This window comes from Scleropages formosus, chromosome 19, assembly GCF_900964775.1.
Source record: "Scleropages formosus chromosome 19, fSclFor1.1, whole genome shotgun sequence".
NCBI classification, from domain to species: Eukaryota; Metazoa; Chordata; class Actinopteri; order Osteoglossiformes; family Osteoglossidae; genus Scleropages; species Scleropages formosus.
In genome coordinates this window covers 15,590,836-15,605,632 of record NC_041824.1, presented here as the reverse complement: position 1 = coordinate 15,605,632, position 14,797 = coordinate 15,590,836, and the positions used below count along the sequence as shown (strand labels likewise).

The 14,797-nt window shown below is 42.4% G+C and overlaps 2 protein-coding genes across 2 annotated transcripts; both read left to right on the top strand.

The window, feature by feature from the left end:
• Window positions 1–1,698: 1,698 nt before the first annotated feature.
• Window positions 1,699–5,825, top strand: cdaa (cytidine deaminase a). The gene is made up of 4 exons (XM_018760672.1): window positions 1,699–2,033; window positions 4,093–4,204; window positions 4,318–4,375; window positions 5,335–5,825. Exons 1-4 carry the CDS (start codon window positions 1,901–1,903, stop codon window positions 5,464–5,466), a joined length of 435 nt encoding a protein of 144 aa, XP_018616188.1. The 5' UTR covers window positions 1,699–1,900; the 3' UTR covers window positions 5,467–5,825.
• Window positions 5,826–5,904: 79 nt separating this feature from the next.
• pink1 (PTEN induced kinase 1) lies at window positions 5,905–14,188 on the top strand. Its single transcript, XM_018760671.2, has 8 exons — window positions 5,905–6,377; window positions 7,819–8,067; window positions 8,462–8,565; window positions 8,662–8,844; window positions 9,080–9,243; window positions 9,792–9,919; window positions 10,015–10,251; window positions 12,937–14,188. The coding sequence occupies exons 1-8, from the start codon at window positions 6,024–6,026 to the stop codon at window positions 13,201–13,203; spliced, it is 1,686 nt and encodes a 561-aa protein (XP_018616187.2). The 5' UTR covers window positions 5,905–6,023; the 3' UTR covers window positions 13,204–14,188.
• The last annotated feature ends 609 nt before the right edge of the window (window positions 14,189–14,797 follow it).

The window sequence follows — 14,797 nt, the reverse complement described above, 5'->3', positions numbered from 1 at the left end:
GAGATATGTTGTAATAATTTACTACAGGATGCCTGTTGGAAAGACCACAGAGAGAGCAGCTGTTCCAGTGTCAATCCAGTGATTTATCTCTGCAGTCATATTCCTTCATGCTAACACAAAAGCTGAAAAGAACATTAATGCATTAATTATGCTGTTACACAAATTCACCATATTTTGTTTTTTTGCCTTCAGTCAAATGTTTGTGTTGAATATTAGTGCCATGGTGTGCTATAAGCAATCATTCACTACATCCGTGTTTGATTTTTCATATTTTTATCCTTTGCAACAGTAAAATGCTTTATTATGTAATAGTTTTATGAAAAAATGTTACATTCATGCACGGTGGTGCAGTGGCGCAGTGGGTTGGACCAGGTCCTCCTCTCAGGTGGGTCTGGGGTTTGATTCCCGCTTGGGGTGCCTTGTGGTGGACTGGCGTCCCGTCCTGGGTGTGTCCCCTCCAGCCTTATGCCCTGAGTTGCCGGGTAGGCTCCGGTACCCTGTATGGAACAAGCGGTTCAGAAAGTGTGTGTGTGTGTGTGTGTGTGTGTGTGTGTGTGTGTGTGTGTGTGTGTGTGTGTTATATTCATGTGAACTTTAAACTTGAACAGTCTTTGCTTGAAATCCTCCAACCAGCATAAACATACTGTAATGGTGCTGAGGGGGTTATACTGGCATCCTGTAAATAGTTGATGTTAGTGTTTGTGTGTACATACTTGTGTGTCTTACGCGCTGATTGGTTGTCATTCTATTTATGTGCAATGTTGAAGAGGGGAATTCTGGGGAGTTCCGGGGGTAGCCCCTTAACCATGGGGCGTAGTTGGGGGGCTGGGAGTGACCCAGGGGGATTCTTCACTGTTCTGCTCCTTTTTGTACTGTCTGATACATCTTTGTTATGACTCCTAGAAAAAGACATGTATGTGTTTAATAAAGGGGGGGTGCAGTGGTGCAGTGGGTTGGACTGGGTCCTCCTCTGTGGTGGGTCTGGGGTTCGAGTCCCGCTTGGAGTGCCTTGTGATGGCCTGGCGTCCCGTTCTGGGTGTGTCCTCTCCCCCTCCGGCCTTACGCCCTGTGTTGCCGGGTAGGTTCCGGTTCCCCGCGACCCCGTATGGGACGAGCGGTTCTGGAAATGTGTGATTGATTCATTCACTCACTCACTCAGTCAGTCAGTCATTTCTTAGGGGGTGCGGTGGTGCAGTGGGTTGGACCACAGTCCTGCTCTCCAGTGGGTGTGGGGTTCGAGTCCTGCTTGGGGTGCCTTGCAACGGAGTGGCGTCCCGTCCTGGGTGTGTCCCCTCCCTCTCTGGCCTTCCGCCCTGTGTTACCGGGTAGGCTCTGGTTCCCCGCGACCCCGTATGGGACAAGCGGTTCTGAAAATGTGTGTGTGTTTAATAAAGAGCACATTCCTGAACCAGTCTCTAGTAGCTCCATGGGGAGATGCTACAATACTTAAATGTTAATAGATCTGTGCCCTGCACATCTTTTTCTTTAATCCATACTTCTATGACATTTTATTGTTGTTAACAATGCAAATGATTAAAATGTTTACATTTTCAATTCCTCCCACTATGATGATATTTTTCATACGGGCCAAAGGACTGCTATGAGTTAGCAAGGAAAAGGTTTTCAGGACTTCAGGGAATTTGTAGAATCTATTTTCCATGTTTAAAAAAGAAAGAAAGAAGGAAAAACTAAGTTATATAAGCTGGTTCATTCCAAAAGTGACATCAACCCTCCTACTTAGGAAACAAGCAATACAATTGGAGGAAGCCAGACCATGCCCTTGCATCAGGAGCTCCTTTAAAACGTGGCAGCACGGCTGTGTAATCAGAGACACGCACGCGCACACACACACACACACACACAAACAGACGCTCATACAGCTGCGCACAAACACACCAGCATGGCAGAACGGGGTGACGGGATCAGCAAGCTCATCGAAAAATCTCAGCAGGCCAAAGAATTCTCCTACTGCCCTTACAGCAAATTCCGAGTTGGAGCAGCACTGCTGGCACATGATGGGACCATTTTCACAGGTAAAGTGCTGAATCCTGCTGTACCCATTCTCCTCCGATTATGGCACTATTTTATTTTTTGGAATGGTGGCTGCTATTTTCACGCAGAGCAGAACAGACAATTAAAACTGATTAAACATCAAATGTTAAGGTGGACGAGCAAGACACAGGACCCAAATGTTGCATTAACATGGTTTGTTTTATTTCCTGTTGAGCAATGTCAGATACTTAGTAATCCACAGTGCATGAATGATTAACTCCAACAGAAACTCGAAAACTTTCAAAATATTCTCAGTAACACTACATGGTAACCACACTGTAATAAGAAAAATTACACAAAAGGATACACATGAATATAGACACACACACTGTATATATTAAAAAAGTGACTTTTTCAGTGAACAGTGCTGATGATTTAACTATAAGTGCCATAGTTGATACTCCATAACTGTTCTTGGCCTACAGTGAAACGCAGTGATGAGGGTCGATGAGTTATGTGTGTTTGACCAAAGCAGTGTGCCAAAGGACTGTTATTGCTGTTCGAAGGACAACTCACATCAAGTTTGCAAGCACATTGCACACGCATGCTGTCACAGAGCCAACGAGTGAGTTGGCCACAGGCTATACCCTCTTTAATGTCTCCATTCAGCTTAAAATATTGGCACCACAGATGAACAAAAGAAGTGGGAAGATCCAAGAAAATCTGAAGCCTGGTTTAAGTCAGCACCTTAAAATACCAACTAAGGCCGCAGTCTGCACAAATGTAAGAATTACTGCAGTTGGCCAATTAGAGCAAACAAAGTGTATGAGCAGTGATTTAAAAAAAAACTTCTAGAAACAATATCAAAAACAGACTAAACGAATGTAAGAGATCTCTGAAAAAGAGAAGCAGGATGTTGCAAAATCCTTATTTTTCAACCACTGCAATAACATCCTGCCATCAAGACGTGCTATGAGTCACGTAGATATCTGAACCTTTGCCATCTGGCCAGTGCTACAGAGCACTGAGCACCAAGACAGCCAGGCACAAGAAAAGTTTTTTCCTCAGGCCGTCTAACTCATGAACAGCTAAATCCCCCCTAGAAAGTAAACCAGTGCAATACACAACGCTATTTATATTTATAATTACATCTATTTATCACATCATATGTCTCATGACCGAAAGAATGAGATCGCGGATACAAGCGGCAGAAATGAGTTTCCTCCGCAGAGTGGCTGGGCACACCCTTAGGGATAGGGTGAGGAGCTCAGTCACCCGGGAGGAGCTCGGAGTAGAGCCACTGCTCCTCCGCATCGAGAGGAGCCAGTTGAGGTGGCTCGGGCATCTGTTCCGGATGCCTCCTGGACGCCTCCGTGGGTAGGTGTTCTGGGCTTGTCCCACTGGGAGGAGGCCCCGGGGCAGACCCAGGACACGTTGGAGAGACTATGTCTCCCGGCTGGCCTGGGAACGCCTTGGGGTTTCCCCAGAGGAACTGGAGGAGGTGTGCGGGGAGAGGGAAGTCTGGAGGACTCTGCTCGGACTGCTGCCCCTGTGACCCGGCCCCAGATAGCGAAAGAAGATGGATGGACATCATATGTCTTACTCACATTCCCTTGCATTTGTATAGAACATACCTGCATATACATATTATGTCTAGTGACTATTTTTTGTATATTGTGTACTTTATATTTTTCTATATTTTTTATCCTTTATTCACATATTCTATCTCCTCATCTGTGTCTTGTCACTGTCATTCTGTCTGTGCTGTGGAAGTTTCTGTCACCAAGACAAATTCCTTGTATGTGTGAGCATACTTGGCAATAAAGCTCATTCTGATTCTGATTTATTACCTGAACATCTCTTATGCATCACCTTATTTCAAAAATCATGAAAGCGAATTTGCAGATGCTGACAGGCCACGTTTAGATAAAATTATGCAAGTATTTACTGTTACTCGTTTTAGCTTCACATATATGTTATGTTATTTGTGTATAATGGTATATCATTCTCCCACAAAATATTTGAACGTGGAAAGCGACTGCTCTAACCTCATACATTTTGAAATTATTTTAAATTGAAATGATTCTTTTATTTCACCAGGCTGCAATGTAGAGAACGCCTGTTATAATTTAGGCATCTGCGCTGAAAGGAATGCCATTTCGACAGCTGTATCACATGGATACAAGAATTTCAAGGCTATTGCCATTGCAAGGTAATGTGATTTAACTGGACATTTGTAGAAATATTCCTTTTTCCCTTTGAATTAGTGAAATGAGCTTTTTACAGCCAACTGTTGAGCATGACTCTGCCTGGTTTCCTTTGCAGTGATATGGAAGAGCACGTCATCTCTCCATGCGGAGGCTGCAGACAGGTCATGAGTGAGGTATGTCCTGAAATTCTGTAAATCACTACTTTCCTGCCCAGCTCAATTTCATTAACCAGTTGTCCTTATCAGGTTTTACCTCGGTCTTCCCCTACCTCACAAAGGTTCCTGAAAAAGCCTTCATAACACAAACTAAAGACACAATTACCATTTAAAGTTTTTCGTGTTCCTGAGAAACTCATTTATATTAAAATATCACCAAATCCCATTAAAATGGACACAGTTTCTTCAATATTTAACATTAGTTATCATAACATAACATTACAAGGCCATGTCCCTTCATTAATTACTCTGTAATACTGTATGGCTATGCACCTGCATTCATTCAGCTCTGTAGTTTTGTTCTGGGGGTGTTATATAACATATGAACAGCGGTGATCTATAACAAGATTGCACATGTGTGTGGGATGAACTGGTCAGTAACTGGTATTGACTAGGAGGTTGTGGAGACAATATATTTTTATTTTTTTGTCATATTAAATTAGTTTAAATTTTAATTATCTCAAAGATAATTAAAAGATTAATTAAAGCAGCAAATCTTGCAAAGTATTTTTATTAAGCATTATTAGCCTACATTTTACAGAACCCAGCCCATAAATAAATCTCCATATTTATTAAGCTTTTTGTTTTTTTTTATTAAGCTGTATTTCCTTGATCTCTGTATTATTAAGCTTTCTCATTGCAACATAGGGCTAACGCTCACTTTGGAGTTACAAACTAAAGGAGTTATGAACAAACAGGAGCTCCCAAGTGTGTTTGTTAGCTGGAGAAGAGGTGCACAATCATGGCGGGGTTCAAAGTTACCACTCATGGTTGATTCATCTGAAAGCTGCAAAATATTGTTTTGCCAATGCCAACAGCTGGTTTTACTGAACATAACTGAGTTCTGCATGATCACTCTGAAGAAGAATGTGAAGTAAATAAATGTGTAATACGGTAACACAGTGTGTCCCCCGCAGTTCGGCTCCGACTGGGACGCGTACCTCACCAAGCCAGATGGCTCTTTCGTTAAAATGACCGTGATGGAGCTGCTGCCCACATCCTTCACACCTGAAGACCTGAAAAAGAAGACGCTTCAGAAGAGCAATTAGTGGACGGCCTTCCATGTCCATGTCCATGTCCACACTTCCATAGCACTAAACGCTTTCGTGTATTTTCTGTGGACACTCTTCTTAGCTAAGCCACGTACTTTCACTAGAAATCATAGCTTACATCATTGATTTGATAGAGTCTTTATTATTAGCAATCAGCAGTATTAATAATACATACACTCATTGATTGCATAGGCCGGCTACTCACTCTGTGTATTTTCACGGTTTTATATTGCTGGAAATATGTCTGTTTGCAGCTACTAGCTAGTAATATTTACATATTAAAATAAATATTGGCTTTTGCGTTCTCGCAAGCACAGGGGATTGCGACAGCAGCTGAGCTGTTGACAAAAAAAAAAGTGTGTGTCCCGTGTTTTTCTGTGTGTTGCTCGGTCGTGCCACATGACACGCGACACGCTGTCGCGTCCAGCCTCCAGGGGTCGACTGTGTTTACACTCGCTGTCCTGCTCCGCCTCGCGCTACGGCACGCGTACACAGACACACGAGCCTTTGGACGACTGAGCGCGTGCCAGGAACGGCCCGTCTTCTTACGGACGATGTCCTTCAAACTCGCCGTGCTGCGGGGGTTCCAGTTGAGCCGCTCGCTGCTCCACTGGGGTCTGAAGCCGGCAGCCCGAGCGGCGGCGAAGCTACGGGGCGAGCCGCTCCGTGGGGTCCCGGTGGGCCGCGCCGCTCAGCCTCGGCCTTTCCTGCCCGCGCGCTACCGCTACTTCCGCGTGTCACTGGGCGGTCTGGCGGCTCAGCTCCAGTCCCGCGGCGTCCGGCGGCTCCTGAGCGCCGCTTCCCCCAGGAACAGGGTCGTGTTCCTGGCCTTCGGACTGGGCGCGGGGCTCGTGGAGCAGCAGCTCGAGGAGGATCACGCGAGCACCGCCGCGTGCCGCGAAATACAGGTACTGAGGTAGAGTCGCAGTGCCACTGAGTGTCGCGCGGAGAAAAGTGAGAGGACACCAGTCACCAGGTCATGGCATTTGCTGCCTGGACAAGCTGTTTCCAAAGCAGCCACAGGAAAATAACACAATAACATGATAGCGATAGCATTTTTATAGTAATAATAACAACACTGATTGACAATCTTCGCTTACTCATTCTTGATTTCTAGAACTTTCCACGTTTGCAGTTGAACATCATCATGGCATGATGATGTTCGCCTGACGTGATTATTTCGCATTTACAGTTGAGTTGCCAGACGAGTTACTTCAGACAATTTACATTAGTAAACTTGTCTTTCGTGCTTTGGCTTTGCTTTGTATTTAGCGACAGTTCAATTGTGTGTAAGCCCCGTGTCGTGTGCTTTTGTTTACAAATATGAAATATGTAAACTGAAACTGAAAGTGAAATTTACTTACGACGCTCTAGTACGACGTTAGTATGGATGACAAGGCGTCTTATAGCGAAGCAGCGTATACAGGACTGTTTTCCCCCTAGTAAATAATAGAAAACGTGGTTAATGTGGACCAGTGCAAAAAGTTAAATAACTGGACAGTCTGCAAACCTGTTCAGACCTTCATCTTTGATGGCTGGGGGCACCTAGTGTTAATCAGCTCATAATATAATCAGCTCTCAGATATTTGAGGTAATAAATGAAATATGAAAATATTGGTCTTGTTGCATAAATCCACATTTTGGGGAAAGAAAGCAGAATGACGCCCAGGGATTTACAGTGTGAGAAATGTAATGAGGATAAAATAACTTCTTCAACGACGTCTCATGAAAATATATACTCTTATTCATACAATGGGTTTATTATTCAGTACAGTAGCATTTTTTTTTCTTGGTCAGTCCTACTGCCTATTATGTCTTTCACTCTACAAAACTTGCAAAACTTTTTGCCAAAAGCATCTTCCATAGTTATACAGTGTACTGTAGTTTGTTTACTTCTTACTTTCTGTATAGCAGCAATATCACAATTGAAATATCAGAATCTATATTATTATTAGTAGTAATAATAATTCATTTAATGCGTTGACTGTTGTCAGTCGTTTTAGAGAAATGCATCAGCAAAATTAATACATGTAAATGATCTTTTAATTAATATTAGGTGGCAGATTTTTTGTCTAGGAACAGATTCTTTTTTTTTACGTAAGAGTTAATGGTAATTTGACCTCTTCGTAATGGTAATTTACCTAATGGGTGATTGCACAGAAAAAATTTACCCTGTTATGTGAGAAACAGGTCTATCTGTATGTAGACCCCAAAGTAAATATCTTAAGTTTGTTAGTGTCTCTGCCCAGATTTTGAGGAAATGCAGGACAGTGGATTTATGTGCTTTATTAATGCATAGATTAATGATTAAATATGTTTACAATTTGTTGTTTTCCTCCACATCTGAAGGCGCTGTTTAAGAAGAAGTTCCAGAATTCTTTCAAATCCTTCACCTCTGGATACAAATTGAATGACTATGTCATTGGGAAGCAGATCGGAAAAGGGTGCAATGCCGCCGTGTATGAAGCCGCTGCATCCTTTGCCATGCCCCAGGAAGGTGGAAGGTGCCCTTTGGCAGAGCAGAAGGATTCAGAGCCACATTTGCCCCGCTCAGTAGCACACTTCCCGCTGGCCATGAAGATGATGTGGAACATTGGGGTTGGTGTTCCTCTCAATGTATTTTAAAGCATCATGGATTACCTGGTTCATAACATACCATCCAGTCTACAAATACATGTGACACAAGAGACAGAAAAACAAAAAGTTTGGGCATTTCAGATCTGATTCCTGAGTGCTGCAGTGCTAGAGCTTTTAAGGAGTCATCAGCATCTTTGTATCCACTGTAGACAAATGAAAAGGTGAACCCTCATCCATTCTTAAAGCAGTTAATTACCCAGCTGACATCTTTTAATTTTGCAGCATTTGAACACAGTTCTTAAGACTGAATCAAGTCATGTACAGTTAAAGATATCTTCTAAAATCCATAATTTTCCCCACAAAATGTTCTGAACTTTTATTTCATTTATGATTTATGATTTCTGTTGTGCTACAGGCTGGTTCATCAAGTGCAGACATTTTGAGCTCTATGTCTCAGGAGCTGGTTCCCGCATGCCCACAGGCTTTGAAAGAGGAAAACAGGTCAAACACACTACATGGGTGAGATATAGCAGTGGTACACTACTCACAGCACATATGCGGTCAAATACAGAACAGCATGGGAATTTTAACAGTCCCATCTCTCCTTCTTTGCAGGCATTTTGGGTATGTTCCCAGGAAGATGTCCGCTCACCCCAATGTAATCACAGTGTACAGAGCTTTCACAGCAGAGGTGCCTCTGCTACCCGGGGCACAGGAGGAGTACCCCGATGTCCTGCCTCCTAGGCTCAATCCTGCAGGCATGGGCAACAACCGCACACTCTTCCTGGTCATGAAAAAGTAAGGTGTTTTTCCAGTTTAATTTTTACTAAGTATGCTTGTTTAACTCTGATTTCTCTTCTAAGATAAGCTGTATATAAAATATAAGGTATTTGTAACTATGTTGCATAAGTAGGGTGTTAATAGAATAATGATGTAAGAGTATTTTTTGGGGCTTTGCTATAAGTTCTGCCAGTAAGAAATGCAGTAGTGTTCTGGCTCCATCCATTCTGACTGTGACTCTCTGTGGTCGCAGCTATCCATACACGCTTCGACAGTACCTGGAAGTGTCAGTCCCCAGCAGAAAGGAGGGCACTCTGATGGTCCTACAGCTCCTGGAGGGGGTGGACCATTTGTGCCAACAGGGCATTGCCCACCGGGACCTCAAGTCTGACAATGTGCTCGTGGAGTTGGACTCAGGTTAGTGTCACAGGTTGGCCTGTGGCTTTTTTTTATTGCTAGTGCTGTCACTACAAAGTTGTTTGGGTCATGACTGTTTATTTTTGGGTTTATTTTATATTTCTGGGAGTACATTCTGAGGTATAAAAAAAAATTAAATAACACTCCAAGCAGCATATCACTTAAATTAGTGAGTGTGCTTAGAGTTTAAATTTCAGTTTAATTTGGTTACAGGTATGAAGGAGCTTTAGATGTATTTCAGCTACAGGACTGTGAATTTTCCAAAGAAGATTTTATTAATTTAGCTGATACTTTTCCCTAAAACAACTTACAGTGCGAGTCTGCTTACAGTGATTTATCCAGTTATACAGCTGGGTAATTTTTTTTTTTACTGAAGCAATTTAGGCAAAGTACCTTTTTCAAGGGCACTACGGCAGTAAGTGGGATTTGAACCTGCAACCTTTGGATGAAAAGGTGGTAGCTTTTACCTGCTATAACCCTGTAGTAGCACTTCTGATACTGAAGTATGGTGGCAGTTACAAGAATCTCGATATATTTTTGTTTGGTAGATGGCTGTCCCCACTTGGTAATCACAGACTTTGGTTGCTGCCTGGCAGAGGGCGACTTTGGGTTAAAGCTGCCTTTCAATAGTCGATGTGTGAATCGAGGGGGCAATGCTTGTCTGATGGCCCCTGAGGTGAGTCATTCTGAGTTACAAAGTATTGTTTCTAAAAATGTCCAGCTTGTTGCAGTGTCCACCTAAAATGAAAGTCTACTTTATGAACACCTTAGGTGGCCACAGCTGTTCCTGGCCCCGGTATGATCATTGACTACAGCAAGTCTGATGCTTGGGCAGTTGGTGCCATTGCGTACGAGATCTTTGGGCAGCGTAACCCATTCTATAGTGCTGGACCAGAGGGCCTGGACAGCAGAAAGTACCAGGAGAAGCAACTGCCCTTGCTACCTTCACGTGTGCCCACTGACACACATGTGGTAGTAAGGCTGCTGCTGCGTCGAAACCCCAGAAAGGTAGGTGGCTATGAAAACTATGGTCAGTGAAGGTGTTATGCACTACATCTCATTCTTGCTGTCGCAGTCATGTACTTAAAATTATTATTTGCAGCAGTACTTTGACTCTACCATACTGCTTTGGTCTCAGGATATTCTTTTTCATACTACATACAGATGTGAGAAAAGTTATGATAATGTAAAAAGATCAAACTCCTGGAGCGGCAAAACATGAGGTTTTATATTTTTCCGGATGTATCCTTAAAACACTGATGTAGGATCCTCAGGACCACCAGGTGTGTTTAGTTAAACACACATTTTACATTGCTATATCTTTATTGAACAAAAGGTTTAATCAGTCAATGTCAATGATGGAAAAAGTGTGTGAAGCAGGTAGTTGGAGTCAACCATTCCAATCAGTGAGTCAGATGTTCAGATCAGTTCAGGTGTGGATTTGTCCAGCCCTGCTGTATAAAAAGCACGTAGTATTTGGTGCCTGTTTTTCACAACAGAATTCTGCTGAAAGTGCAATATGCTGTAATCAGAGAACATTTTAGAGAACCTCAGAAGAAGAGCTCATAAGTGTGGAAAGAGTTGTAAAAGAATAGCTAAAGACTTGGCCCTCCATCAGTCCACAGTCAGGCAAAAAGTTTACAGGTTCATAAATGGAAGAAATTCCACACTGGCCCTGCTCTCCCTAGGAGAGGGCATTTTATAAAGATTAGTGCAAGTGCAAGCCATACAATCCCTACAGTAATGACAAAGCCAAGGATCTGTAAGCATTTCTTGTATTTGATAATGTCTGTGTCCATGAGTCTACCATAAGAAAAACACTGAACATGAGTGGTGTTCACGGAAGGTTACCACGATGAAACCACTGCTCTCCAAAAAAAATTGCTCCCGGTCCCAAGTTTGCTGGAGATCATCTGGATGTTCCACAGCACCAGTGGAACAATGTTCAATTCAATTTAAATTGTTTATTTTTATGGCGCGCCCTTCTCACACTGACGCAAAGCACTGAACAAAGGCATAAGACAAAAAAAAAAACCAAATAAGATAGTTGACTACGTACTAGAGTAAAACATTATCCATACAGTTATTAAAGCTCTAAGTATGCCTACTGGCCACAGAGGAAAGGAACAAAAATCTCCCAATGAAAGTTAAGGGAGAAAAAAACCTCTGGGAGTCTTTCATGCTAGTGGCTGCCCATCCCTCCTGGGCATTCTAGATTTAAAAAGACTTAAGTCAGTTTACCACTAATAATAACATTGTATCTGACTGTTAACTTCATGTCCCAGTTCACATAGGTACGTTGCGTTATTACCCAAATGTTCTGTGGACACATGCGATAAAAGTTCTCATCTCATTTTTAATAAATGTACACAACATTATTTTTGGAGAACACAAAACTCTGCATTTACAATCCCAAAACCTCGTCCCAGCTGTGAAGGGCGTATAATGCTGTGGGGCTAGTTTGACACCTCAGGGTCTGGACAGTTTACAGTCATTGAGTAACCAATGTATTCCAAGTTGTGTCAGGAAATTCTGTAACAGAATGTCAGTGCATCTGTTTGTGATCTAAAACTCAAAAGGAGCTGGATCATGCAACATGACAATGATCCACACACAAATTGTCTGAAACTGCTTTTCTCGAGTAGGGTTGCGGCAAACCAGAGCCTAACCCGGCAACACAGGGCGCGAGGCTGAGGGGGGATGGGGCACACCTTGGATGGGACACCAGTCCGCTGCAAGGCACCCCAGGCAGGACTCGAACCCCAGACCTGCTGACAATGATCCAACAGAGAACTAAATCAACAGTGACAGAAGAAATTACATGTTTTAGAATTGCCAAGTCAGAGTTCTGACCTCAGTCCTTTGAAATGTTATAATGTGATCTGAAACAGGCTGTTCAAACAAGACATCCCAAAAATGTCTATGAATTGAGACAGTCCTGTACAGAGGAATGGGGCGAAATGCTCCAGTTGCTTTGCAGCTACAGAAGGCATTTGGTTGAGATTATTGGCAATAAAGGATATTCCACTAGTTACTAAATATGAGTTCATATACATTTTTCATCTGTGACCTTGATTATTTAAACCATTTTTTTCAATAAAAGGGCAATATAAAGTGTGTTGACAATTCACATATAAGGAGTTGTTCATGCAAGAATCCAGATAATTCTAAGGTGGTCACAAACTTTTTCCTCATGACTGTATATTATGTAAGATTTTTATTATATACAAGACCAGTCAAAAAAAATTGCGCACTTGCTGGAAACTAGCTTTTGCCTAACTGAAAATATGTTACATTAGTTCTTTAAATACTTGAAAATGAAATAATTGAAAATTGTCCTTAAAGCTTCCTCAATAGCAATCTTAATATTACTCCACAAACATTTATACATTTATTTCACCCTTTTCTCCAAAGAAGGATTTTGTCTTAATTCATTTTGAGTTTCAGTGTTTTGAAATAAAATATTACAAAGAATGAAACGGCACTGTTTCATCTGTGATTTAGTAAAGTACAATAATTGGTCAGGGGTCTGAAAGCTTTGTCAAGACATTTTGTATGCGTACATATTAAATTTTGCTGTTGGTTCAACTCCACTTGGGATTGAAAACACAAGTTATGGTGAAGACATTAGCCCCCCACTGATCCACTGAACAAGGCCGCAAACTCTAAACCGTGTTTTGTTGTCCCTTGCAGCGTCCCAGCGCCCGCGTGGCTGCCAACATGCTGCACATCAGCCTTTGGGGTGGGCAGGCCCTGGACAGCCAGGACTGGTCCAGCATGAAGACGATGGCCGACTGGCTGCTCTGCCAGTCCGCGGTGGTGCTGCTGAAAGGCTGCAGTCCTAGCAGGAGCACCGTAGAGATGGAGCTACAGAGGTGTTTCCTGGCCAACGTCAACCTGGATGACCTGCGTGCTGCCATGGGGTTCCTCATATTTGGACGTGCACAGCATAACTTTTAGTTTGGGTTTATCTGACATCCTGTTCCTGTTCTGACATTTCAATGTGATTTGTTCAGTTTTGTGTGCATCTTGGTATGTGTTGTATGCTGTTGGCACAGTCTTGCACTTTTCTAAAAACTAAGTTTGAAGATTCAGTTTTACGTAATCCTTTCTGGGAAGAAAAAAGCACTTTGAATATTAAACCTTCACTAAGCATTATCATAATGTTCTCAGACCTCATAACTACTGAACAGTGTGATGCAGTCAGATTGCAAGAATCATTCATCTTTGTTGCATAGCTGAATTAATTTTGTCTTTGGGTTAAATGTGTCATTTGTAATTTAGAGAAATGCAGTCTGCTAGATCTAAAGTTAAAAAAAAATGCAGTCATTATTCTTTATTTGGTTTATTCCTTTTTCCTTGGTGACTTAAATACGTTAATGCTAATAAGTGTGAAGTTTCAGTTATGATACCAGTCTTAGATGAGATACAGCATTGCAGTCAACACATGATGAGCTTTTTAGCAAAATTTAACAGAAATAAACAACAGTACAGTAGTGAAATTGAATTAAATGAGCACAGCACAGACAAGTTAGGTAATGGCTGGGCTAGGGCTAAAGTTCACGAGTCTCAAGTTGTCATATAAATTGGTTCTTTGATAGGTGCCTGAAGGTCAGGAGAGTGGTAGGACATCTGATAGTATGGAAGTGCATTCCACAGCTTGGGAGTGAGGAGAGAGAATTGAGTGACCTATTAATACTTGTGAGGGAGGAGCTACAGAGAGTAACCAGCTTAGCTAAGGGCACATTGAAGCTTCTTTGGTGGAAGCTAAGAAGAAATGAGAGACTGAATGGTGTGCAATATGAATATCTCCCACCAGCAAGATCACAATTCTAAGACTGCTCATATAAATTTTAGCACAAAGTATGCATTTGCAAAATTGTTTTGTACTCTATTTCATTGGCTTTTTGGTCATGTAAATGACAGTATCTTGATTCTTAAGTAATAAAAAGATAAAGCATACTGCAAACACGGTGTTTTATTTGGAGTCTGCCATGTTTTGAAATGGACACGCGTCGCTTAACGACGTAGATACGTTCTGAGAAATGCGTCGTTAGATGATATCGTCCTGCAGTTCTTATTATACAAACCCAACCGTGCAATGGCGCCGCGAACGGCCGCCTGGGTGTGGAGCTCCACAGTTGTTTTATTGTCTTTTTTTTTTGTTTCTCCTGTCTTCAGTTATGTTCCTACAATCAGTTTTACCAGGGAAGAACTGCTGAACATTCGGCAGTACACACCACCCAATATTTTACCAGTTTTCGATTATTCTGACGTTATGCTGGACATTGTAGTCGGAGGGGCAGCGGCGCTGCTCAAGCGCTCCAAGGCGCGCTAGTAGTAAAGCTCCGAAAGCGCGGCTTTGGAACAGCGCTGCAGCCTAGTATCCATCTGGCGAATCTCCGCTCCTTACCCAACAAAATGGACGAACTTCTTCTCCTGTCCCAAAAAAACAAGGACTTCTTAAACTCTGCTGCTGTGTTCCACGGAAACCTGGCTGAATGAAGCCATTCCGGACAGCGCGCTACATCTGATCTGCCGGGCTTCCAGCTGT